At 41.8% G+C, this 26744-nt stretch overlaps 1 protein-coding gene across 1 annotated transcript in view; it reads left to right on the top strand.

Annotated features, from left to right (window-relative positions):
- Window positions 1-26744, top strand: part of Rasgrf2 (RAS protein-specific guanine nucleotide-releasing factor 2) — a gene marked incomplete in the record, with an annotated part of 251422 nt that overhangs the window by 66631 nt on the left and 158047 nt on the right. Inside the window, 1 exon segment of the mRNA NM_009027.4 lies at window positions 11543-11649. Coding sequence (NP_033053.2) covers window positions 11543-11649 — 107 coding nt within the window.

The raw sequence follows: 26744 nt of genomic DNA, 5'->3' as shown, positions 1-26744 counted from the left end.
AGTTCTATCAGACCTTCAAAGAAGATCTAATTCCAGTTCTTTACAAACTATTCCACAAAATAGAGCAGAAGGTACTCTACACAATTCATTCTATGAAGCCACAATTACTCTGATACCTAAGCCACAGAAAGACCCAACAAAGAGAACTTCAGACCAATTTCCCTTATGAATAGCGGTGCAAAAATCCTCAATAAAATTCTCACTAACCGAATCCAAGAACACATCAAAACAATCATCCATCCTGACCAAGTAGGTTTCATTCCCAGGATGCAGGGATGGTTTAATATATGGAAATCCATCAACATAATCCACAATATAAACAAACTCAAAAACAAAAACAACATGATCATCTTGTTTGATTTGGAGAAAGCATTTGACAAAATCCAACACCCATTCCAAATAAAAGTCTTGGAAAGATCAGGAATTTGAGGCCCATACCTAAACATGATAAAAGCAATCTACAGCAAACCAGTGGCCAACATCAAAGTAAATGGTGAGAATCTGGAAGCAATCCCACTAAAATCAGGGACTAGACAAGGCTGCCCACTTTCTCCCTACCTATTCAACATTGTACTTGAAGTCCTAGCCAGAGCAATTCAACAACAAAAGGAGATCAAGGGGATACAAATTGGAAAGGAAGAAGTCAAAATATCACTTTTTGCAGATGATATGATAGTATATATAAGTGACCATAAAAATTCCACCAGAGAACTCCTAAACCTGATAAACAGCTTTGGTGAAGTAGCTGGATATAAAATTAACTCAAACAAGTCAATGGCCTTTCTCTACACAAATGATAAACAGGCTGAGAAAGAAATTAGGGAAATAACACCCTTCTCAATAGTCACAAATAATATAAAATACCTTGGCGTGACTCAAACTAAGAAAGTGAAAGATCTGTATGATAAAAACTTCAAGTCTCTGAAGAAAGAAATTAAAGAAGATCTCAGAAGATGGAAAGATCTCCCATGGTTATGGATTGGCAGGATCAATATAGTAAAAATGGATATCTTGCCAAAAGCAACCTACAGATTCAATGCAATCCTCATCAAAATTCCAACTCAATTCTTCAATGAATTAGAAAGGGCAATCTACAAATTCATCTTGAATAACAAAAAAACCTAGGATAGCAAAAACTCTTCTCAATGATAAAAGAACCTGTGGTGGAATCACCATCCCTGACCTAAAGCTTTACTACAGAGCAATTGTGATAAAAACAGCATCATACTGGTATAGCGACAGAGAAGTAGACCAATGGAATAGAATTGAAGACCCAGACATGAACCCATACACCTATGATCACTTGATCTTTGACAAGGGAGCTAAAACCATCCAGTGGAAAAAAGACAGCATTGTCAACAATTGTTGCTGGCACAACTCTCGGTTATCATGTAGAAGAAAGAGAATTGATCCATTCCTATGTCCTTGTACTAAGATCAAATCTAAGTTGACCAAGGAACTCCACATAAAACTAGAGATGGTGAAACTTATAGAGGAGAAGGTGGGGAAATGCCTCGAAGATGTGGGCACAGGGAAAAAATTCCTGAATAGAACAGCAATGGCTTGTGCTGTAAGATCGAGAATTGACAAATTGGACCTTATAAAATTGCAAAGATTCTGTAAGGCAAAAGACACATTCAATAAGACAAAGAGGCCACCAACAAATTGGAAAAAGATCTTTACCTCTCCTAAATCAGATAGGGGACTAATATCCAATATATATATATAAAAGAACTCAAGAAGGTGGACTCCAGAAAATCAAATAACCCCATGAAAAAATGGGGCTCAGAACTAAAAAAAGAATTTTCACCTGAGGAATACAGAATGGCTGAGAAGCACCTGAAAAAATGTTCAGCATCCTTAATCATCAGGGAAATGCAAATCAAAGTAACCCTGAGATTCACACACACACCTCACACCTCACACACAATGCTTGTACAACCATTCTGGAAATCAGTCTAGTGGTTCCTCAGAAAATTGGACATAGTACTACCAAAGGATCCAGCAATACCTCTCCTGGGCATCCAGAAGATGTTCCAACCGGTAAGAAGGACATATGCTCCACTATGTTCATAGCAGCCTTATTTATAATAGCCAGGAGCTGGAAAGAACCCAGATGCCCCTCAACAGAGGAATGAATACAGAAAATGTGGTACCTTACACAATGGAGTAATACTCAGTTATAAAAAGAATGAATTTATGAAATTCCTAGCAAATGGATGGACCTGGAAGGCATCATCCTGAGTGAGGTAACCCAGTCACAAAAGAATTCACATGATATGTACTCACTGATAAGTGGATATTAGCCCAGAAACTTAGAATACCCAAGATACAAGATACAATTTGCAAAACACAAGAAACTCAAGAAAAACGAAGACCAAAGTGTGGACACTTTGCCCCTTCTTAGAATTGGGAACAAAACAGCCATGGAAGGAGTTACAGAGACAAAGCTTGGAGCCTAGACAAAAGGATGGACCATCTAGAGACTGCCATACCCAGGGACCCATCCCATAATCAGCCTCCAAACGCTGACACCATTGCATACACTAGCAATATTTTGCTGAAAGGACCCTGATATAGCTGTCATTTGTGAGGCTATGCCTGGGCCTAGCAAACACAGAAGTGGATGTTCACAGTCAACTATTGGATGGATCACAGTGCCCCCAATGGAGGAGCTAGAGAAATTATCCAAGGAACTAAAGGGGTCTGCAACCCTATAGGTGGAACAACAATATGAACTAACCAGTACCCCCTGGAGCTCGTGTCTCTAGCTGCATATGTATCAGAAGATGGCTTAGTCAGCCATCATTGGAAAGAGAGGCCCATTGGTCTTGCAAACTTTATATGCCTCAGTACAGGGGAACGCCAGGGCCAAGAAGTGGAAGTGGGTGTGTAGGGGAGTGCGGGGCAGGTGTGGTGGGACTTTTGGGATAGCATTGGAAATGTAAATGTAGAAATGCCTAATAAAAAAATAATAAATAAGAAAATAAGAAAGTTCAGTAAGAAGAAACATTAAAGAAAAAAAAAATCCATGATATTTGTACATGTTGGATTTCACGATGTGAACAAGACCGTAGAGCTGTTAATTGGTCCTTTTCCTTTATTCAGGATTTTGAAATGTCTCTTTGAAATTACTGGAGAGGAACAATGTTCATGGTATACCACCAGGGGGTATGCTGCTGATGTTGACACTTAAGGGACCCATGGTGCACCAGGTCTGACGCAGATACATAGCACTTGCATCCTAGAGAGACCCAATGACACAAAGAAAATGAACTGTCCTCTTTCCTTCCTTCCTTCCTTCCTTCCTTCCTTCCTTCCTTCCTTCCTTCCTTCCTTCCTTCCTTCCTTCCTTCCTTCCTCCCTCCCTCCCTCCCTCCCTCCCTTCCTTCCTTCCTTCCTTCCTTCCTTCCTTCCTTCCTCCCTTCTTTTCTAGCTGTGCTGGGGATTGAATTATTCAGCAAATCAAGCATTCTACCAGTACATTACATCTCCAGCCCTTAGTTCTTCCCCCCTTTTCTTCTCCCCATCCATCCATCCATCCATCCATCCATCCATCCATCCATCCATCCACTCACCCACCCTCCTATCTATCTATCTATCTATCTATCTATCTATCTATCTATCTATCTATCTATCTATCTAGCCTGTGTAGCTCAGGCTAGCCTCAAACTCATTACACAGCCCAGGTTCGCCTTAAAGTCAAGATCTTCCTATGTCAGCCTTTAAGAGCTGCGACTACAGGCTTGAACCCTCTGTATGCAGGCACAGGCAGAGCCAGTGTTTGATCTAAGCCAGCTTTGGGAAGTGGAAACTACATTTCACTGATCTTCCCATCATTTCTGTGCCTGCAGCATGGTTTAACCTTTGCACATACTCTGGTAATGGGATTGCTTAGCTGTCTTTTAAGGTGCCTTTTAATTGGGTTCCCAGGCAGCAACAGCTGTGGAAGCACCATACAACTCTTAGCTAGACCAAGCCAGGCCACTGAGTGCTTCTCTTGGCTTGAGCATTGACTTTAGACAGAAGCCAACCAATTGCTACCCTTTAGAAGATTGTCCTTTGAGCCACTGACTTGGTCTTTTACTGACTGTCCGTTCCTTTGCTCTTAAATTTAAATGGGCTTTTATTAGATCTAATGTTAAATCCAATGCTGCTCCCTCTCAGAGGCCTTTCATCAGATTTCACTCCCGAGTTTATGGCATTCCATCTTCAGCCTGAGCTAGAAGTTAAGGGCACCTGTTCTTTGCAGGCTCTGGGACTGCCCATGGGGAAGTGTAGTGGGTTTTATCCCAGGCATGATCCAGAGTCCTCAATCCTCAATGGCATGCACAGGGAACCTGAGGAGTAATTGAGTTAATATTTTGTTTTTCTTTTAGATAAAATTAGACTCGTCTATGTCTAGTACCAGAGGTTAATAAGATCTTTGGACTGATGGTTTTAGTTTTTAGAATAGTTGTCACACTGGATGAGATCTGGCACGTGGGGAGGAGGATAACAGAGTTGTTTTTGTCTCTCTTTTAGAGCAGCTTTGCTGGGCCCCAAGATAGAGTCTTGGATACGTCCAGCATGCTTTCTGACTATTCTAATATCACACATAGTTCTCCAGTCACATTTTCCTCCCAGATAGTCTGTTGGTAATTAGTATCATGGCCTCAAATGGCTCAGTGTGAAGGGAAAGCTACCCCATTACTGGTTGAAGCTCAAAGAACAGACAAGCACATGCTATGTCTCAGTCCCTGGTGGTCCTGTCTTACTATCCCCCACTCCTACTGTGACTTTCCTAAGTGGGGCCCACCATGGCTGCCTCTGTGTTTAGCCAGGTGTTAAAGCATAGTCTTTAGGGATGGCCCCTTGGGTTCTACATCAGTGGATGTCCAAGCAGAAGTAGGAGATGCATCTAAATCTCTCAGTGAACCTGGATCCTGTGATCATCTTTCTGTGTCCCTGGCACCATTCAGGACTTGGACCTCTTTGTACTACAAGCTGCTGGTATATGCAGTCTGATCTTGCTCGTTCCCAAGCACACTAAGATGTGGGCAATTTCTGGGATAAAGCACTCACCATCCTTCTCTTTGCCTTTCGTTGGGAGTGCACTCCCCAAATGAGTGTCTTTCTTTCAACCTCCTGGCTTTCAGCTCCCAGGCCTTTGAGAGTCTAAGCTGACCAGATATCAGCTTGGAAAGAAAACACAGGAAGTTGTGTGAGTCACCTGCTGGGAGCCCCCTCACAAGCCTGAGGCCAGGAGAATGCTCCACTCTCATTCCCAAGGAGATGGTAGGGTGGACCTCAGCACACATAGTTTCCTGGAGGAAAAATCTCAGATTGCCCAGAATCTGGTGGCTTCCTATGTAGCCCCTCTATGACCTTAAGTGAGCAAGGGTCAAAACAGATTCTTAGTTATCTCCCTTCTGAGTTGGACAAGGTTGTTCCATGCCTCACCTGGTTGTCTGGGTCTGGTTTTTCTGTGTTGTCTTGAGGCAGCAGCTGAACCTAGGATAAAGACATCACATCATAGCATTCAAGAATATTGGGAAGCCATTATTACATAACTCTCATATTCAAAATATAGACAGCAGCTATTGCTTACAGCTGCAGTGGTACCGTGGAAAGGGCTTTGGAAGCACACAACCATCTCAGGTGGGTTAGAGATGGAGTTCTCTGCCTCCCAAACTCATTCATCTATTTGGTTAAACAGCCTTTCTCTCCCCTCCCTGCCTTTCTCCCTTTCTCCCATCATCTGCCCCTTTAATCCTTCTGACTCTTCCCTTCTTTCTTTTGCTTAAACTGATGCCCTGTCTCCTGGTCATTGAAGGAGATACATTATTTTCTTCTTAAGTTTTCCTGATGGTCTTATAAGGGCTTCAAACCGCTTTCCACTGTGCCTGTCTACAGGGCATTCTCTCTTAATATTTACTTTTATATTTTAGTTATCTATCTATCTATCTATCTATCTATCTATCTATCTATCTCCTCTCTTCTCTTCTCTCTCTCTCCCTCCCCCCCTCTGTGTTTGTGTGTGTGTGTGTGTGTGTGTGTGTGTGTGTGTGTGTGTGTGTGTGTGCAGTTGCCAATGGGAGTTATGGATAGCTGTGACTGTTCATGGGATCCAAACTCAGGTCCTCTGTCAGAGGAGTAGGCAGCCCTAACCACTGAACCTTTTCTCTAGCATGTCCACCCACAGTGGTCTTTTGTCTTTTGCCAAACCTTGGCAAAGGCTCTGTGTCCTAGCATGGGTTTCTACATATACATATTAGAGTGTTCGATGTATACTTTGGAATTCATGACCCCAAGTATGCCCATTACTATCTCACTACGTCAAATGTGCGTGCAGATATAAGAGAAACAAGTAGCCAGGAGAACAGTGTTAAAGGGGAGAGGAAAGGCTTGGTGAGAAGAACAGGCAAATCTGCATAGCAGCTGCCACTATCGGCAGGCAGCGTTGCCAGCAGGACTGCTACTAGCAGGAATTCATGTCAGGAGTAAGCTCTGCAGCTAAGAGAGTGGTTTGAAAGGTTATGTTTGTTCAAGGGCTTGAAGACCAGTTTTTTTTTTTTTTATTTTTAACTGATGTTCTTTTTATTAAACTACAATACTACAGATAATTTCGTGAGCACAAGGCTTCAGACAATAGGGACATTCTTTGATGTTTGAAGACGTTCATCTTGGCTGGTGAGATGGCTCATTGGGTAAAGGCATGTGCCAAGCTTGGTTACTTGAGTTTGAACTTCAGATCTCACATGGCCTAAGAGTGACCCCACAGGAGTACCCTAGTTCTCACTGCATCACCACCAACAGATAAATGTTCAAAGGAGGAGCTCTCTCTCTCTCTCTCTCTCTCTCTCTCTCTCTGTGTGTGTGTGTGTGTGTGTGTGTGTGTGTGTGTGTGTGTTTTGTAACTCCCTCTGTAGGTCAGGCTGGCTATGAACTCACAGAGCTTTACCTGGCTCTGCCTCGCTAGTGCTGGTATTAAAGGAGTGCACCACCACTGTCCTGCTGGAAGCTAATCTTCTATGCTGAGGGGTTGTTATATCATTGGTTATGTTGTTTGCCAGGGCATTTTACAGGACAGCAAATTTGGCTGTCCAGCTAACCTTCTGGACTTTCCCTGTGTAGGTCATTGTGATTGCTGGACAGAGACATCCTGTTTACCCACACACTAACACATTCTCCAGCACTCCTCATGGAGTCTCCCATGGGGAGTTCGACAACACAGAACTGAATGGGTGCTCCAGCATAGTTAGTGACATCAAAGAATACTGAAATGCTCAGTTCCAGCATCTGTACCTGAACTTGGCTATTGATCTCTTTTCTGCCATTTCCTGTTTTAAGATAGAGGAATATTCCATAAAGGAGCCAGCCAACTTAGAATAGCAACACAGGCAAGAGACTGCAATGCCAATGCAGACTGAGCATTTACTATAGGTAAGAGATTCTGCCAAGCACTGTTATCTTAGGTCATCAATACAGCAGACCTGGGAGGCCCATTCCTGCTAGACCTTCTATTTTACATAAGAAAATTGTAGCTCAGAGGAGCAGTGCTGGGGAGGGGCAGAGCTCAATTCAGGGGTCTGATTCTGGGTTCTGTGCTCTGCCTGGCTGGCCCAGGCAGTATAAAATATTTTAGAAAAACAGTAATGTTTCTCTAGTCCCTTGTGTATTTAATGCAAATTTAGAATAAGAGATTTGCTCATTCTTCCATTTTGTCCTTTGCCCTTCATTTTCTCTTCCCCTTTTGAAGACCAGTTTTAAGGGCATGTTGGGTTGGCTTTTTGTCCTTCAAAGGATCCCTAACAGCATCAGCTCCATCAATGGTTGTGAGTAAAGGACAGATCCAAAAGCAAACAGCTTTATTCAAGCTCGAAAATTTTGGGAAAGATGTGAATGAGAGTACCTAGAAACTGCTAAACCAAAGTCACTGCCATATCATATCTGTGTGTCTCCCTCCTTTGTTCTTGCTGCAATTTTTCTCATTTAAAAAACTGACATAGAAATCCTACTCCAACGCCGGCTGTTTTCTAATTCAGTTGTTTTGAGTTTATTCACAAGGCTGTGAAACCACCAGCACTATCTAACATCAGAGCATTGCATCACCCAAAAGACAACACTGTAACAGTAAATAGGCAATATGGTGCATTTGTCAAAATCCAATGTCTACACCACAAAGAGCAAACCCTAATGTGATCTAGGTTAATAATAATAACACACAATGCCATGCATATGCCCATATGGACAAGACAGGAGCCTCTTCTGCATTGTGAGGATAATGTTTTCAGTCAACTCTAAGCTGCTCTAGAAAGAAAGTCCACTCACTAGTCAGATAAACAGGTAAACAGTAAAATCTCTATACACATTGGCAGTTTCCCTCTGCTGCCCTGACCCTCCCCCATCCCCTGCAACCACTTGTCTGCTTCCCCTCTCATGTGGCCCCTTTTTGAAGCATGGATGCATTTTTCGTTTGTTTGATAGATTTGTTTCATTTTTGGTAGTTAACCGTAGCAAAGTGTAGAAAGTTCATACACTAGAAATCACGATCATAATGTTCTTGTCTGCCTCTTCTGTAAACATCAGTGAAGTATAAAATGGCATAAAAAAAAATTAAGATGATATAGACAATCATAAAAACGTTGATGGTTAAAAAGTTTTCTGCTGTATAAAAGCAAAGTGTCACACCTGGAAACTCTACCACGGGCCAAGTAGTCAGGACTATAAACAATTATGTGGGAAAGACCCCTGGGCTGCATTTGAAGAGTGGACTGATATAAGAATCAGGCCCAAGGCTGGAACATCCCATGTCTGAGGGTGGGATGCCTTGGAGAAACATTGTTCCAGATGGGCAGTGACTGAGCCTATAGAGAGAGTGACAGGGAGGAGGTCCGGCCAGGAGCTCATTGACTGCATCAGCACTGTTGGTAACAACCACACAGGAAGGGAAATCTGACCTGATCACTAAAGCGCCTTTAATTGAAAACAGAACAAAAACTTTTCTTAAACTAGGCATTGATCATGTTCTCCTCCTCTCCCAACTCCTCCCAGATCCCCTCTATCTCTCTACCTACCAAACTTCATGTTCTCTGTCTCAACAAACAAACAAAACCCTATGATGAAAACCAAAAACAAAAAAAGCCAATAAGAGAAACATGCCAAAACAAAACAAAACATCCCATGGAATTTGTTCGTGTTGGCCAGTTGGGCATGAGGCCTGCCCTGGTGAGTGCTTGACACACACAATGACATCCTATTAGAGAAATGGATTTTCTCTTTCTCAGGAGTATCAGTTGCAAATGGCTTCTTGGTTAGGGGTGAGACTTTGGGCTCACTTTCTCTTCTCAGTGCTGGGACAATTTAACCTGTACAGCTTCCGTGCATTCTCCTATAGTCTCTGTTAGTTCTTATAGTCATCAATTCTGTTGTGTCTAGAAGACACGATTGTCAAGGTTATTGGTTGCTTTCCACAACCTGGTGGTAAGGCACAGTTCCTGTAGAAACGTCTTAGTTAGGGTTTCTATTGCTGCAATGAAACACTGTGAGCAAAAAGTAAGTTGGAGAGGAAAGGATTTATTTGGCTTTTACTTCCATATTGTTCGTCGTCAGAGGAAGTCAGAAAAGGAACACAAATATGGCAGGAGCCTGGAGGCAGGAGCTGATACAGAGGCTATGGAAGGATGCTGTGTACTAGCTTGCTCCTCCTGGCTTGCTCAGCCAGCTCTCTTATAGAATCCCAGGAATGACACCACCCACAATGGGCAGGATCCTCCCACAGCAGTCATTAATTAAGAAAATGCATACATGCTTGCCCACAGCTGACCTTATAGAGGAATTTTCTCTGTTGAGGCTTCCTCCTCTCTGATGACTCTAGCTTGTGTCAGATTGACAGAAAACTAGCTAGTATATTTACTTATGTCATTCAGCATGGAGAAGTCAGGCTAGTGCCCTACTGGAAGCTGTTTCCCTACTAGCATTCACGATCCTGGAAGACACTCTACTCTGCCTGCTGCTAGAGGACAAAGGGAATCACCAGTAACACCGATCTACAAATACTGGGACCTACACCAATCACCTGTCTACAAGATATACTTGTGCAATAGTGACACGCATGTCATGACAGTAACCAACCACTTTTTGGTTGGATGTAAGGGCAACTCTATGGCACTATTAAAACAGCTAAGAATCTGAGACTACATAGGATATAAGCCTAGGGAAGGGAAAAACCTATAGTGTTATTCTGATAAAGAAACATAGCAATAAAATGACTCCTCATGACATATTGACTCATAGTCAAATAATCGGGTTTTTTGGGGGGGGGCACAGGGACGAAGGGGAGATCCTGGCAAGAGTTCTTGTGTTCCTTTATAAACACAAACTTCTTCCCTGGCCCCCAGAAAAACAATTGATTTGTTTTCTGCTACTTCTTTAGTAGTATCCCATAAAGGAAATTGTAGAGTATAAACCTTTTAAAAATATTTGTATTTTAAGTGTGTGTGCATGTGTGCACATGTTTAGGTGCCCTCAGAGGCCTGAAGAGGGTGTTGTCTTCACTGGGACTGGAGTGACAGGCAGGTTAAAGCTGCCTGGCATGGGTGCTGGGAAGAGAATCAGCTCTTTTTGCAACACCAATGAGAGACCTCAACCACTGTGCTGGTTGGCTAGTACTCCAGGGCGTAGCCCTTTGAGGCTGACTTCTTAGTGTTATGCGGTACTTTTGAGAAGCATTCAAGTTGCTGGCTTTATCAAGAAACGTTCCTTTTTACTGATGAGTTGTGTTCCATCGGGAAGACGTACCAGAAATGTCTATGTACTCACTCCTGGGGGGATATATGCATGGTTTCCAGCTTGGGATGATTATAAATAAAGTTCAAATGGGATGAATAAATTTAATCCTGCTAAAACCATTTCTTTCTTTTTTTCTTCTATCCAACAAGAAATTAGATTACATTCATCAAAAAGAGATTCTGGTTATGACTTATGGCCAGGATGGCAATTATATTTCCTTCCCATGCTAAATACAATTTGTCTGTGATATGGGGCTTAAGCCATGGATGGTGCTTGCTAAGGCTGCAGAAGAGGCAAAAGCAGAAGTTCGATGTAGTTATAAACCATAGCACTTCCCAGAATGGAGCCTGGATATAGCGTAGGCTAGGTAAGAGAATCAGCTGGTTCGGCGGGGTGGACGCCTGTTCTCTACTGCTTCACCACACGCCCCATCACGAAAACTTCTGGAAACGTTTTCATGTTAGCTTTAGCTTCTTATTCTTCATCGGCAAATTGGCGCAATGTTCTTTTTGTTCTTAAATAAAAATATGCAATGCAGTAGGGCTGTGGGCTGTGTGCTACTGAGGGTGTTAAAATGCTCGCTGTCACAGCCAAGGTGCAAAGACAGTTCTGGCTGGACCAGGCATGCTATTACCGTTTGAAATATGACTTACATCATGCTGGTAGATTTTTGTCAGTTTATACCTCTTGTAGGCAAATACTGGCTTTATTATCTTTCTGCCCCTGAAAAGTAAAGCTGTAACCCTTTTGTGTTTCTTCTTCTTTGCAGTATTACTTCACTGTCCTTTTTGGGCACGATGGTCAAAAACCACTGGAGCTGCGCTGTGAGGAGGAGCAGGCCGGGAAAGAGTGGATGGAGGCCATTCACCAAGCCAGGTGTGGGTCAGGTCTGGCTTTGGAGGGGGCTCATGATGGCTGCCACTTCTGGAGGACCTAGTCCCTGGGGTCTCAGCTCGGTACCTCCTTGTATCAAGTGTGAAGGAGTTGTGTGTACTTCCCGTGGCTCTGCTACAGTTAAAGACAAAGTAACAGGCATAGACACTATCAGTTGCTGGCAGTAGACATGGGTTGCTTCCTACATACTATGCACTGACTAAGTGCTTCCTAGTTAGGGAATTTCTGAAATGTATGACCACCCCTCCCAGCAGTCAGCTACAGGAGCTTACACTTCCTGTTTTTTGTATAAGGAAGGAGAGGCCTGGTAGGTTAGTTCACTATGTAGCTACGTAGTTATGTAAGGCCGCACAGCTAGGAGTGACAGAGCTGGAAATGTGCCCAGTGGCGCCCCTCTTTTGTAACTTCTGGCCTCCACCCTCCTGCCTGTACAGTCTCATTGTTGAAAATGGTAGTAACAAACTCTAACTGCAGAAATAGAAAAATGTGGCTTATTTTCTCCTAAGTAATGCCAGGACTGTAGACACCCCTCCATGTCTATTAGATAGGAGCGAGAAGTCTGAAGGAGGAGGGGGTGAGGCAGACACCCTTTTTCTTTACTTGATTCAAGTCCAGTTCCTTTGTCTCTGTGTGTGCTTGTTGCTTTTTGCATATCTTCTCCCCAGCCTGGAATGCTGTCTAGGTTACAGTTTCTATTGCTTTGATAAAAACCCTGACCAAAACAACCCGGGGAGGAAAGGGTTTATTTAATTCATCTTATAGCTCAAATCCATCATCCAAGGAAGTCAGGGCAGGAACTCAAGGCAGGAACCTGGAGGCAGGAACTGATGCAGAGGCCATGGAGGACACTGCTTACTAGTTTGCCTACCATGGCTTGCTCAGCCTGCTCTCTTATCATGCCGAAGGCCACCGATGCTGAAGTGGTACGGCCTATAGTGACTTGAGCCCTCCCACATCACCTGTCAATCAGGGTAATGCACCACAGACTTGCCTATGGGCCACACTCTTTCTCAGTTGAGGTCCCCTCTTCCCAAATGGCTCTAGCTTGTGACAAGTTCACACAAAACCGTTCAGCATAGGTGGTTTCATTTCACCTTCATGCCCAGCTCTTCATCTCATCTTTCTGACATTTCAAAGCAAAACTCAGTCATGGAGCCTCTTCTTTCTGTGCCCCTGACAAGCCTCCCCCTCCCCTGCACATCTGCTGTCTCTCTCTCTCTCACACTTCCTCTGACACTGGGACCAGTCATTCCTCTTCATTCCTACTCCAAACTCTGCCGAACCTCATTGCATATGCACTGCATGCAGATACTTAGCAACTCGAGTTATTTTCCATGGGCTTTCTGTTCCCTGGGCAGGCACCTATGTGGACTTGGAGACTCAAGAGGAAGATTTGGGGCACATTCATTGTTAAATTAAATGCATTTGCTAATTGTTCAACAGGTGATCAGGAATCTGTAAGTAGGTTTAATAGAAGAAAACAAACAAACAAACAAACAATCAGTCCTCAATGAGATTTCTTTCTTCTCTTTCTTTCTGGAAATTTCCCTGGCCTTCCTGCTTTGTAAGGACCAGTTTGTGATGCTAAGTGCTTTGTACACTTAACTTTTATATTATTTGTAGTAACTTAGTTAGGTATCATCAGCCCAACTTCACAAATGAGAAAACAGAAAGTCAAACGGACTTGGCAAGAGCTAACACCAGGTTCTCAAGGTGCAGCACCTCATGGGCCTGCCAGACTTCACAACCTTTAGCCAGGGCTCTAAATTAATTGTTCCTCTCCTCCTCATCTTCATCCTTGGCTCAGGGTTTCTTCCCTTTTTTTCTTCCTCTCTTCAAAGATGAAAGTAGAATGATGTGAGGTCAGGGTTGAAAGGAAAAGATATCAATTACAAAATACTTCACTTCTTTTCCCTTCTCATCTTTTAAGTAGTTCTCTGCGATGCAGATGGCAACAAATGCTACTCCCTGGGGACAGGTCTGTGATATGGGGGGCAGGCATACTGCTCATTGTTGTGTGATGGAGAGGGCAGGCATACTGCTCATTGCTCTGTGATGTGATGTGTATGTGTGTGTGTGTGGGGGGGGGGGCAGGCATACTATTCATTGCCCTGGTGCTCACTGTCTGAGCTCCACAGTTGGGACTAATGCAGAATGACTTGCTAGAGAAAGAAGGTCGGGTCTTCAAAGATGAAAAATGCATCAGGCTGACAAGGTAGAGCCCTCGGGGCCATTTGCACTCAGAGTCTTTGCTGCTATGTCTATTCTTTTCTACCTGAGCATTAAAAATGAAGTATGTAATTTGAAACATATGTATTTGACCTTATTTTACATTCCAAAAGAGCAGGAGCCATTGACTACCACAAATGACTTTTACAGTTGCCAAGTGAAGATTTTGGCAAGTTTACTGCAGTGTGAAATACTTTAAAAATGTATGTATTTAAAAAGATAATTTTTTGTTTGTTTTGTGACATCATGGTAAGATTTTGTTATAGGTGTGGATGTGGTCAGTAATTGGTTGTGTTTGAGATGTGATGAAATCTAAGGCTTGTGTGATTCTATCTGGAGGCCGACTTGAGTACCACTTATGTGCTTTACTTGGCACAATGGTAAGTATCTTTTTTCTCTGAGATTTCAAGATCTGTTTAGTAGCTAATCTTTTTCCCCCTTGATGCTTTGATCCTTCTGTTATTCTTGCTTTGCTTTGATTTAATGCCTGAGAATAAGATCTTTGATGATTCCTCTCAATCTGACTACTTTATACTCGATACCTTATATTTGCCTTTTTGAACTGAAGTGATTCTGAAATATTTATTTCTAAATCAATAACTCAGAGTTTCCAAAAATTGCCCTGACTTTTTTCTTTCTGTACAAACAATGCCAGAAATCTAATGATGCTGCTACAGAGAGAATCATTAGCCATTTTGTTCCGTGACATTGTGCATGAAACTCAACTCCTGAGTTAAGGTTGGTTGGCTAAACACTTCATTTTTTAGCAGACAGTATGGTGACATTAACTTGGCATTTCTGACTTTCAGTAGAAAACTTTAAAGTAGACAATTATTGATTTCTCTTTTCAGAAGTTGGAGCTTTTGATTAATCAGTAACTGTTTAAGCACGAAGCTTGTTCTTTTCTGAGTTATAAATCCTCCTGTAGACACCACACAAGATGACTGTTTCTCATCTCCTCTTTCCTAGAATGACTCCTCCATGCAGCCTGGAGGCACTGTCTGTATGCACCATGAAAGACAGCCATTGTATTGGCTCCTATGTCAGAGTAGCCGCCTTGTCACCATTTGCTATGAGAGGGTCTTTGGAATTCTGGAATGTCCAATTGCTTCTTTCTTCCTCTGTGTCTGGTCCAGAAAATAATATTGCTGGGATTAGTGTTTTCATCTTGAAGTTTTGACTTGGTTCAGGAATGTTGATGTAAAATTTTGCATATAGTTCCTGAACATGAGAATTCTAGAACACTAATACAGTTAGGGTTTCATTCCATACATGTTATGGCATGGGTGTATGGGAGGCTGCTATGAAAACTCAGCCTTCTTTTTGTTTATGTAAGTTGAAGCCAGAGCATTTTAATAACAGTTAAGATTATGATTATTTTATAAGTGATTTGCCACTTGAGGATGGAACTAGAGCAGCACCAATGGCTGACGTTCTTTCTTTTTTTTAAATTTCAAATGTTATCCCCTTTCCTAGTTTCCCCTCCGAAAATTCCCTATCCTCTCCCCCATCCTCCTGCTCCCCAACCCACCCACTCCTGCTTCCTGGCCTAGGCATTCCCCTATACTGGGGCATAGAACCTTCACAGGACCAAGGGCCTCTCTTCCCATTGATGACCGACTAGGCCATTCTCAGCTAAATATGCAGCTAGAGCCATGAGTCTCTCTGTGTGTTTTCTTTGATTGGTGGTTGAGTCCCAGGAAGCTCTGGAGTTACAGGTTAGTTCATACTGTTGTTCCTCCTAGGGGCTGCAACCCCCTTCAGCTGCTTTGGGTACTTTCTCTAGTTCCTTCATTGGAGACCCTGTGCTCTGTCTCATGGATGACTGTGAGCATCCACTTCTGTATTAGTCAGGCACTGGTAGAACCTCTCAGGAGACAGCTATATCAGTCTCCTGTCAGCAAGCAATTGTTGGTATCCACAATAGTGTCTGTTTTTGGTGGTTGTTTATGGAATGGATCCTCAGGTGGGGGAGTCTCTGGATGGTCATGCCTTCAGTCTCTGCTTCGAACTGTCTCTGTAACTCCTTCCATGGGTATTTTGTTCCCCCTTCTAAGAAGGATCAAAGTATCCACACTTTGGTCTTTCTTCTTCTTGAGTTTCATGTGTTTTGCAAATTGTATCTAGAATTCCAGTGTCTCTGGTTTTATGTGGAGGTCCTTGATCCACTTAGACTTGAGCTTTATACAATGAGATAAGAATGGATCAATTCACATTCTTCTACATGCTAACCGCCAGTTGAGCCAGCATTTGTTGAAAATGCTATCTTTTTTCCCACTGGATGGTTTTAGCTCCTTTGTCAAAGATCAAGTGACCATAGGTGTGTGGGTTCATTTGTGGGTATTCAATTCTATTCCATTGATCTTCCTGCCTGTCATTGTACCAGTACCAGGCAGCTTTGTTGTTGTTGTTGTTGTTGTTGTTGTTTTGTTTTGTTTTGTTTTGAATCACAATTGCTCTGTAGTACAGCTTGAGGTTGGGGATGGTGATTCCACCAGAGGTTCTTTTATTGTTGAGAATAATTTTTGCTATCCTAGGATTTTTGTTATTCCAGATGAATTTGCAAATAGCCCTTTCTAACTCGGTGAAAAATTGAGTTGGAATTTTGATGGGAATTGCATAGAATCTGTAGATTGCTTTCAGCAAGATAGCCATTTTAACTACATTAATCCTGCCAATCTATGAGCATGGGAGATCTTTTCATCTTCTGAGATCTTTCATTTCTTTCTTCAGAAACTTGAAGTTCTTATCATACAGATTTTTCACTTCCATAGTCAGAGTCACACCAAGGTATTTTATATTATTTGTGATTGTTTTGAAGGGTATTAATTCCCTAATTTCTTTCTCAGCCTGTTAATCCTCTGTATAGAGAAAGGCCACTGATTTGTTTGACTTCATTTTATATTCAGATACTTCACTGAAGTTGTTTATCAAGTTTATGAGTTCTCTGGTAGAATTTTTGGGATCACTTATATATACTATGATATCCTATGCAAATAGTGATATTTTGACTTCTTCCTTTCCAATTTGTATCCCTTTGATCTCCTTTTGTTGTCTTGCTCTGGCTAAGACTTCAAGTACTATATTGAATAGGTAGGGAGAGAGTGGGCAGCCTTGTCTAGTCCCTGATTTTAGTAGGATTGCTTCAAGTTTCTCCCCATTTAGTTTGATGTTGGCTACTGGTTTGCTGTTTATTGTTTTTACTGTGTTTAGGTATGGACTTTGAATTTCTGATCTTTCCAAGACTTTTATCACGAAGGGGTGTTGGATTTTGTCAAATGCTTTCTCAGCATCTAATGAGATGATCATGTGGTTTTTGTCTTTGAGTTTGTTTAGATAGTGGATTACATTGATGGATTTCTGTATATTGAACCATCCCTGCATCACTAGAATGAAGCCTACTTGATCATGATGGATGATCCTTTTGATGTGTTCTTGGATTCAGTTTGCAAGAATTTTATTATTTTTCACTGATATCCATAAGGGAAATTGGTCTGAAGTTCTCTTTCTTTGTTGGGTCTTTGTATGGTTTAGGTATCAGAGTAATTGTGGCATCATAGAATGAATTGGATAAACTACCTTCTGTTTCTATTTTGTGGAATAGTTTGAAGAGTATTGGAATTAGGTACTCTTTGAAGGTCTGATAGAACTCTGCACTAAACCCATCTGATCCTGGGCTTTTTTTGGTTGGGAGACTATTAATGACTGTTTCTATTTCTTTAGAGGATATCAGACTGTTTAGATCATTAATCTGATCCTGATTTAACTTTGGTACCTGGTATCTGTCTAGAAAATTGTTCATTTCATCCAGGTTTTCCAGTTGTGTTGAGTATAGGCGTTGTGTTGAGTATAGGCTTTTGTAGTAGAATCTGATTTTTTTTTATTTCCTCAGATTCTGTTGTTATATCTCCCTTTTCATTTCTGATTTTGTTAATTAGTATACTGTCCCTGTGCCCTCTAGTTGGTCTGGCTAAGGGTTTATCTATCTTGTTGATTGTACCAGTTCTTGGTGTGGTTGATTCTTTGTATAGTTCTTTTTGTTTCCACTTGGTTGATTTGAACCCTGAGTTTGATTATTTCCTGCTGTCTACTCGTCTTGGGTGAATTTGCTTCCTCTTGTTCTAGACCGTTTAGGTGTGCTGTCAAGCTGCTAGTGTATGCTCTCTCCAGTTTCTTTTTGGAGGCACTCAGAGCTATGAGTTTTCCTCTTAGGACTGCTTTCATTGTGTCCCATAAGTTTGGATATGTTGTAGCTTCATTTTCATTAAACTCTATAAAGTCTTTAATTTCTTTTTTTATTTCTTCCTTGACCCAGTTATCATTGAGTAGAGTATTGTTCAGCTTCCACACATATGTGGGTTTTCTATTATTTATGTTGTTATTGAAGATCAGCCTTAGTCCATAGTGATCTGATAGGATGCACGAAATTATTTCAATATTTTTGTATCTGTTGAGGCCTGTTTTGTGACTGATTATATGGTCACTTTTGGAGAATGTACCATGAGGTGCTAAGAAAAAGCACCTTTTGTTTTAGGATAAAATGTTCTATAGATATCAGTTAAATCCATTTGTTCCATAACTTCTGTTAGTTTCACTGTGTCTCTGTTTAGTTTCTGTTTCCACAATCTGTCCATTGATGAGAGTGGAGTGTTGAAGTCTCCCACTATTATTGTGTGTGGTGCAATGTGTGTTTTGAGCTTTACTAAAGTTTCTTTAATGAATGTGGATGCCCTTGCATTTGGAACATAATGTTCAGAATTGAGAGTTCATCCTGGTAAATTTTACATTTGATGAGTATGAAGTGTCCCTCCTTATCTCTTTTGATATCTTTAGGTTGAAAGTTGATTTTATTCAATATTAGAATGACTACTTAATCTTGTTTCTTGGGACCATTTTCTTAGAGAATTGTTTTCCCAGCCTTTTACTCTGAGGTAGTGTTTGTCTTTGTCACTGAGGTGGGTTTCTTGTATGCAGCAAAATGTTGGGTTCTGTTTACTGTCTGGGAGGAAAATGTGACTGGAGAACTATGTGTGATATTAGAATAGTCAGAAAGCATGCTGGACATGCTCAAGACTCTATCTTGGGGCCCGACAAAGCTGCTCTAAAAGAGAGACAAAAACATATCTGTTATCTACCTCTCCACACGCCAGATCTCATCCAGTGTGACAACTATTCTTTTTTAAAAACTAAAACCATCAGTACAAAGATCTTATTAACCTCCAGTACTAGAGATAGACTTGAGTCTAATTTTATCTAAAAGAAAAACAAAATATTAACTCATGATGATATTCCTCACTCTTGGGGCCTATTGTGAAGCAGCAAGCTTCTGCAGGGAGATGTGGTGGGGCAAAATGGTTTGCCTCATGGACATGTGGTAAAAAAGAATGGTAAGAAGAGTAGTGTCCCACAATCCCCTTCAAAAGTCTGTTTCTAATGATCGGCTTTAGGTTCCCTCCACCTCATAATAGCACCACTCAGTGTCCAACTTTCCACATGTTAGCCTGCAGGGAACACTCAAGGTCTAGACTGTAGATTTGTTGCAACCACCAGTGTTAAAAAGTTGTCTAGTCAGATATTGTACTGTTATCTTCTGGGTCTCATTCTTTCTGTTCCCCAAAACATCAAGACTCTTGCAATATGGAGTGCTGATTCTCAATGGTCTTCCCTATAAAGCTGAGCATACCCCTGGAGTTTCGAGTTGGAATTTTTTTTTTTTTTTTAGAGACCTTTACTAAAAATTTTCATCTTAGGTTTTGCTACAGTTCACTTCATACATACATCTTGAACTAAAATGAGCAGGATGAGCATCTAGTAACCTCTAACTAAGCTACATACACATCTTACCCACTATAAAAGATAACACAAGACTATAATTCCACACTGTGTCTTTTCTCTGGGTTTTTCGGGATTTCATTTGAATGTTCCCTTCTCTCCTGTGGAAATAGTGGTAGTTTGGTTTGTATTATAAATATTACACACCAATGTTTTGTGCCCATGTGTGTCCTAGGCATGCCATATGTTGATATTCCACAGATGGGCTTTTAGTTTTGCTTTCATTATGTTGACTTACACAGCTTCCCTTGGCAGTGTGAAACTGCCTTCTCTTCCTCCCCCCACCCCTTTCTTCTTGTTTCTTTGGATAGGGAATGAATCAAATAGAAATAATACATTCTTAAAAGTTTGGACAGTATCTAGGAAGTGGAAATTTTAATCAAGTAAAGTATGTTTTGGAAACACATTAGAAGAGAAACACTAAGCGACACTCAGTAAATCTTATAAAGAAAAGTCAGGCCTGCAAAGTTTATCTGGCTAAGAACGGACATTCATTTTCTAGTGGATTCACACAGAAGGTTTGTGAGACACAGTTGAAGATGCACCCCAGTATGAGTAGAGCAGAGCAGTAGGAGCCAGTGGCATGATTCACATGACTTGTGAATTACTGCATGAGACATGTAAAGCCCTGCAAAAGATACCCGTGTTGACCAATGTTTTCATGTGATGTTGGCTCACACTGGATGCTTGGCTAGTGTTGACCATTTTCTCTGGGTTATTGCCGTGTAACCCTATCTTCTCCCACCTCTCTCAGCAGGAGTCACTCCCAACCCTTGTCTTTCCTCCATCACAACAGCCAAAATTGTCTTGTTAAGAAGGTAGATATTGATCTGTTTTAAAACCCAAGCTCAAATCTCACACCAGAAGGAAAGCCTGAGATCCTAGATTAGTCTCCATGGTTGACCATTCTGTTCCCTCTTCCTGACCTTCTGGGCCTGCCCACTAGAGACCGGTGACCTTGTTATCTCCTCAGCCAGGTCAGGCCCACTCCAGCCCATCACCAAGCGATTGCATTTGGTTCTCTATTTATTTAATGTGCTTTGCCATCAGCCAGAACAGTGTCCTTCAGGCCATTCTGCTAGGACTAGCTTCCTGATGAGAATGTGCTATGCCTGGCTTGGAACAGTAATCCTTCTCTTCCTGTTTCTGACTCATCTTCTGCCCATTTTCCTCTTCAGTACTAATTACCAGGCTTTCTTATTGATTTGTGTCTTTTCCTTCTTATGCTGCCCAAGCTCCATGAGGACACAGATTCCCTATCCCCTTCCATTTTGTTTGTTTCTGTGTCCAGTGCTTTGATGTGTCCGTCAATGGTGTGTTTTAGTCATAGATCAATTTGGACTCATAGGAACATGCAAAGCAACATTCACTCCATACATTAGCGTTATTCCATAGTAGTAGTAGTAATAGTAGTAGTAGTAGTAGTAGTAGTAGTAGTAGTAGTAGTAGTAGTAGCAGTAGTAGTAGTAGTAGTAGTAGTAGTAGTAGCAGTAGTAGTAGTAGTAGTAGCAGCAGTAGTAGTAGTAGTAGTAGTAGTAGTAGTACCTAAGACATGGAGTAAATAACCAACAGAATTTTATGCATCCTTAACCTCAGTTACTACTGTAGAGGTGTTAGGAATCTAGACAAGCATACACATACTCAAGAGGTGAGGAAACACCACTCATAATGTCTCCAGCCCAGGATCACAACTCTTTGTGCCTTGACTTTACTTGGCGCTCTTGGTTTTCTCTCTTTCCCCTCCCACTCCACTTTAGATAGATCTACATATCTACACACATCCAAGTCATTTGCTTCCTCTACATATGAACCCCCATCCGTACCTAGATATATGCTGTGTACAGGCTGTTTGTCCTGAGTTCCTTTTCCCTTTCAAGCATCAGCAGGCCTTTGAGAAGGTCACTATTTTACAACTATTTTTGCAGTACTTCAGATAGAACCTACAATATTATGTGTATGAATCGTGCTCTGCCACAGTCATGGTCATCTTTATAGTTATTTTTTAAAAAAATGATTTTAAAAGCGTGTTTAAAGCCATACCTCAGAGTGATTCCTGATACTTGCTTAACCACATATGTTCTACAAGTGGGTCTAGAAGGTTGCCCCGAATCTTCTGTTTTGACGAATGAACACCTTATTTCTTCGTACTTCATCATGAAAATCTGACCTTTTTCTACTTCTAGCAATGAAGACACCAAAACACAAATGATATACTCCTTCACACAGGCTTTGGTGGGCTTGCAATACTTTCTTCTACAGCAGCTTACTCTAGAGCACTGTGCAGCGTTACCCAATCTACTCTGCTTTCCTCATATTAAGTGTTAATGTTTTCTAAAGATCTTCAACAGTTTTTTGATGAAATGATATATTGGTTCACATACTTATTGGCTTATTATGTTATATGAAGTGCCTTTTGTCTAATTTTACCCAATATTATACACTTGTTATAAATATGAAACATTTAACTCTTGTACTATCACATATGTTTCTTTGCTCTCTCCATAGCTGTTTCTTATATATTTTGTAGCTCTTATGTTAGTTAACTTTGTCCTGAAGTATAGTTAAATCTCTGCTTATTTATCACCTCAACACACTTTGTATTGATCTCCACGAGGAAGGCCAACTAGATATAGATGTTTCGTGTCTTTTGTTGTATTTTCTCTCTTCTGATGCAGAGCTTTTATTGCTTTTATTGTTATTTATTATCACTTTATAAAATTCTACACATTTGTTTTCTGTTCTATAAACTCCATTATGCCTTTGAATTCTGCCATAGATCAATTCTGAAAAACTAAAAAGCAGTGGGAAGGCTTGATGACACGGTTAGAGTAAGATCTTGGTGAGGAGGAGACATGCATGGTCCTGATTTGACTCGTGCTGCCTTAGGAGGTCAAACAGGACACTGCGTACCTATCACCATGTCCCTCTAACCCACTTTATTTATTGGTAAGGAAAAGCAATAAGGAGCATTTGCATAGCGCACATAGCAATATTTTATACCAGAGTATTGGTGTTCGGTCCCACAGCACATGAATGATCACACAGAATTGAACATTTGCTCTTCAAGTCTCACTTCCTGCAGACAGCCTGTTAGACTACTCTTGGTTTCTAACCGCTCTGCTTACTCATCAACTGTCTCTGATTTATGGGTTAGAACATTCATTAACCTGTAGAATTTTAGCAATTAGGCTTTGTTTCCATGTCCTCTTTTATCTGACTGCTTCATTTCCATGGCAGCCTTTGTTTGCTCCGAGACTCTTTATATCCTTCCTATCTCTGAGGACAGCGAGTCTCAGCTGCCAGAATGACCCTTGCTTCCTGTGGCAGCTTTTCTGTTGGTTCATTTGAGGCTGTATTTGCTATCTGTAGCTGCTTAATGGTTTATTTCACAATGATTACCACAATAAGGAACTCATTATCCAACACTGCTTCTGCAGGCCAGGTGTCTTAGCAAGGATTAGCCTGGTCGCCTTCTGCTCCTGTTTCTCTCTGTGTGCTCCTCTGCATGCACAGGTTAGGGAGAGTCTGCTGCTGTCTAAGTCATAGAATTGCTGGCTTGATTCACTTCCTTATGTGTTGTGCTGAGCTGAGTCTCTAGGGGAGAGAACTCCCTCCCTTTCTATTCATCATGAGCCTCTGGATGGAGCAGTTCACAGCCAGGCATCTGGCTCCCCTCTGAGCAAACCAGCATGAGACTGCAAGGAATCCATCAAAACACAGCAGGGGATGGTAGGCAAGATAGGAGTCACAGTCTTTTGTGGACTCACCTCAGAAGTACCATCCACTGCTTTGCTACACTGCACAATAAACGAGCTGTTGTCTGCCACAGAGTGTGCAGTAAGCTGCATCACAGTGCATAGTTCACTGCGGGGGACTGCTAAACATACTTTTCCTTTTTTGGTTCCTCCTAATGTCTACAGTGAATGCCAGGACTGACCTAAGCTCTGTGCTGTCTCGGAGCCTAGCCTTCTGTAAGGAGGTGGTCAGCTTTTCTACAGACAGTAGATCATGGGTGGTGATCTGGGTATAGCGTTGAGGAACTGACCACCCTGCCATTGTTCAGGCCCCCTTCCTGCCCCTGTGCTAGCTTCTGTTCTTGCATTAGCTGGTTCTGTGTCTGGAGCATCTCCGGGCCAGCCCTGGCACGAGCCATCTCATACTCGCCCTGGCACGAGCCATCTCATACTCTCGTGCAGGGTTCCGCACCTGTCATTTCTTCTTCTACAGTTTCCCACCAAATGAATTCTGCTCAGCTTTTTTTTTTCCACTGAAGTTTATAAAATACTTGGTCTGCTAACAGTACACTCTTCAATCTCGTTCTAATTTTGTTCACTAAGGACAAACAAAGAGCAAGTCAATTTCTAACATTTAGGTGGGACCTTGGGAAAGGAGGGCAGCTAGTGTCTGCTATAAGTCCACATGAGCCCAGCCCTGAATCTTGGTCTGGGTTTGCATGTCTTTTCATTCTTTTTGGTTATTTTAGAAGATAAAACAAAACACTATTCTGCTCCCTCATGCTGATCTAATACATTTGTAAACACTGTCACATAGCTTTGGTAATACCAGCAAGACGTTCTACCACACTCTAGAGCACTGGTTCTCAGCCTTCCGAATGCTGAGCCCCTTTCATATGGCCCCTCATGTTATGGTGACCCACAACCACACAGTTATTTTGTTGCCACTTCATAAGTGTAATTTTGCTACTGCTATGAATAATATAAATATCTGACATGCAGGACATCTGATATGGGCCCTCTGTGAAAGGGTCGTTAGGCCCCCAAAGGGGTTTCAAGTCACAGGTTGAGAACCAGCGCTTTAGAGGAAGGGTGGCTTAGGAGGAGCCCTCCCTCTTCTTTCCACTTCCATTCTCTCACAGGTGCATAGCCCTTCTTTCTAATCTCAAAGGGTGATTTCTTAGAGCAGGGGAGCTAAGAACTCGGCTAACTTGGGATGCTCACCAAGACTTGAGTGTGAATGAGTCAGGTGACACGCCTACAGTTGTGACTTTACCACGGCCTCAAGACTTCTTAGTTTTAAGGAATACAGGGCTATTTGTATTGGGTTAGAAAGAGAATTTACTGGAAGGAAACTGGATACCTCTCTGAACTCCAGGGTGAAATCTTACTCAGATGTCATGAAAGCCTGTAGGAACCTGGGTAGCTGACACCTTTCTGTCTCAGACATTCTGCTTGTTTTGTGTTTGCTTTTCTGAATATCTGTCTATGCTTTTCTTCCTGAGCTGACTGCCTATGACTGCTTTGGGATGGGGTGGTCAAACAGGGCTGCCCAACAATGGCAACCAGAGTTTCCAGGTCCATACCATCTCACCTAAAGGAAACAGCAAGATTCTAGGAAGAGAGATTCTAGCTGGCATAGTTAGCATCAGGCATCTCTTCTTAAGTTTTGGGATGAACCATGGCTTCAGTGGGTAAAGGTTCCAAAGAAGAGGCATGCAGCCTGAAGATTTAGCAGTTGCCTCTGAAGATCCTGGTGTTGCTTCTCCCCTGAAGGGAAGTTTGGTTTGTGGTTACTAACATGGACTCAGGTCAGGCAGACTTTGACTTGGTTCTAATGCTACCACCTCCTAGCTGTCTGACCTGAGGCCAAAGTGCACTCTGAGAACCAAATTCTTCCTCTAACAATTGGGATCATAAGTCTCACCTCTCACATGCAGTGAGAAAATGCATGATACATCCTATACCCCCAGTAAATAGTGTCTGTTATTAATCGTAGTTGTTATCATGCGGTTGGGAAAAGGTTTTATGAAGAAAGAAAGGAGTGTGCATCTTACCATGCTAAATAGTGCAAGAGGATCTGATGCAGAATCTCAGGTAGCTTAACACTGCATGGTACTCCAGGCACCTGGGCATTGCAGTATATTCCAGCACCTCGATGTTGTGCTTCATTCTAGGTGCATTGTACTCCAGGTGCCTCAACGTCACCTCATATTACAGGTACCTCAATGCTGCATTATCACCATAAACTAAGAGCAGATTTTTCTCTTTACCATGTTTAGCTGAAGAAATGGATGAGGCAGCCGGAGTCAGAGCCCAAGGAGTTTAATGTAGTAATTATTTACTCTCAATTAGGGGTTTCTACCTGACCTGCGTTCTTTCACTTCCCAGATAAAAGACACACAGCTGTTATATTTATAATAGGTCTTTAGTGCACTAGAGCTGGGTAGATATCTACCCTCTAAGCTATTATGTCTACTTCCCTATCAATAACCATGAGATATAGCTTGCCATGTTCCACCTGTGCTGCTCTTAACTCCAACTGGCCAGCCCTCATGGTCAAGTTTTCATGATTTACTTACCTCCATGGCTTCTTCTCTCTCCCCACCTACTACTCTCCTTATGGTCTCTCTTCAGATCCCAAGTCTAGGAACCAAAAACCCCATTTCTCTTCTGCCAGCTATAGACTGAAGACATCTTTATTTAACCAATAGTTTTAAATTAAGGAATAAGGTCAAATTACATCACTTTTTGTATGTAGTGATTCTCTCATCCCTGGGGGCAACCAGGCCTGGGGGCCAGTATTTAGCATGGCAATAAATAGCAAATGAAACCTCAACAGTTTAACTTCTTTTTTAAATCACATGTATGGCTTCTGCTTCAGAAAAGAGTTGTGGGTGGTATGTGTCCGCATAAAGAACCCCAGAGAGCTGTAGTCTCCAGGAGAGTCATCATAGTTCTTCCTAAACAGCCCTTGTTCTAAGGGTTGGAACATCCATTCTGGTTCGTAGGAGTATCAGTTTCACTGGTCAATGTTCTGCCCTGTTAAATACTTTGAATACCATCCTGGAAGACCTATGGCATTGATTAAAACACTCCAGTCTCCTCCTTTAAAAAAAAAAGACATACTCCTTTCATATTAAAAGTTTTCAGAATTCCTTTGCAATTTTTTGCACAGTCATGTTAGAATTGTGGGAAGCAGCCAACATGAAATAGATTCTTAGTCAGGGAATATGTAAAGTGATAATATTGAAATTCTATATTATTGAGATGCCAGCTGTT

Source organism: Mus musculus, chromosome 13, assembly GCF_000001635.26.
Source record: "Mus musculus strain C57BL/6J chromosome 13, GRCm38.p6 C57BL/6J".
NCBI lineage: Eukaryota > Metazoa > Chordata > Mammalia > Rodentia > Muridae > Mus > Mus musculus.
This window is presented reverse-complemented; position numbering and strand designations above follow the sequence as displayed.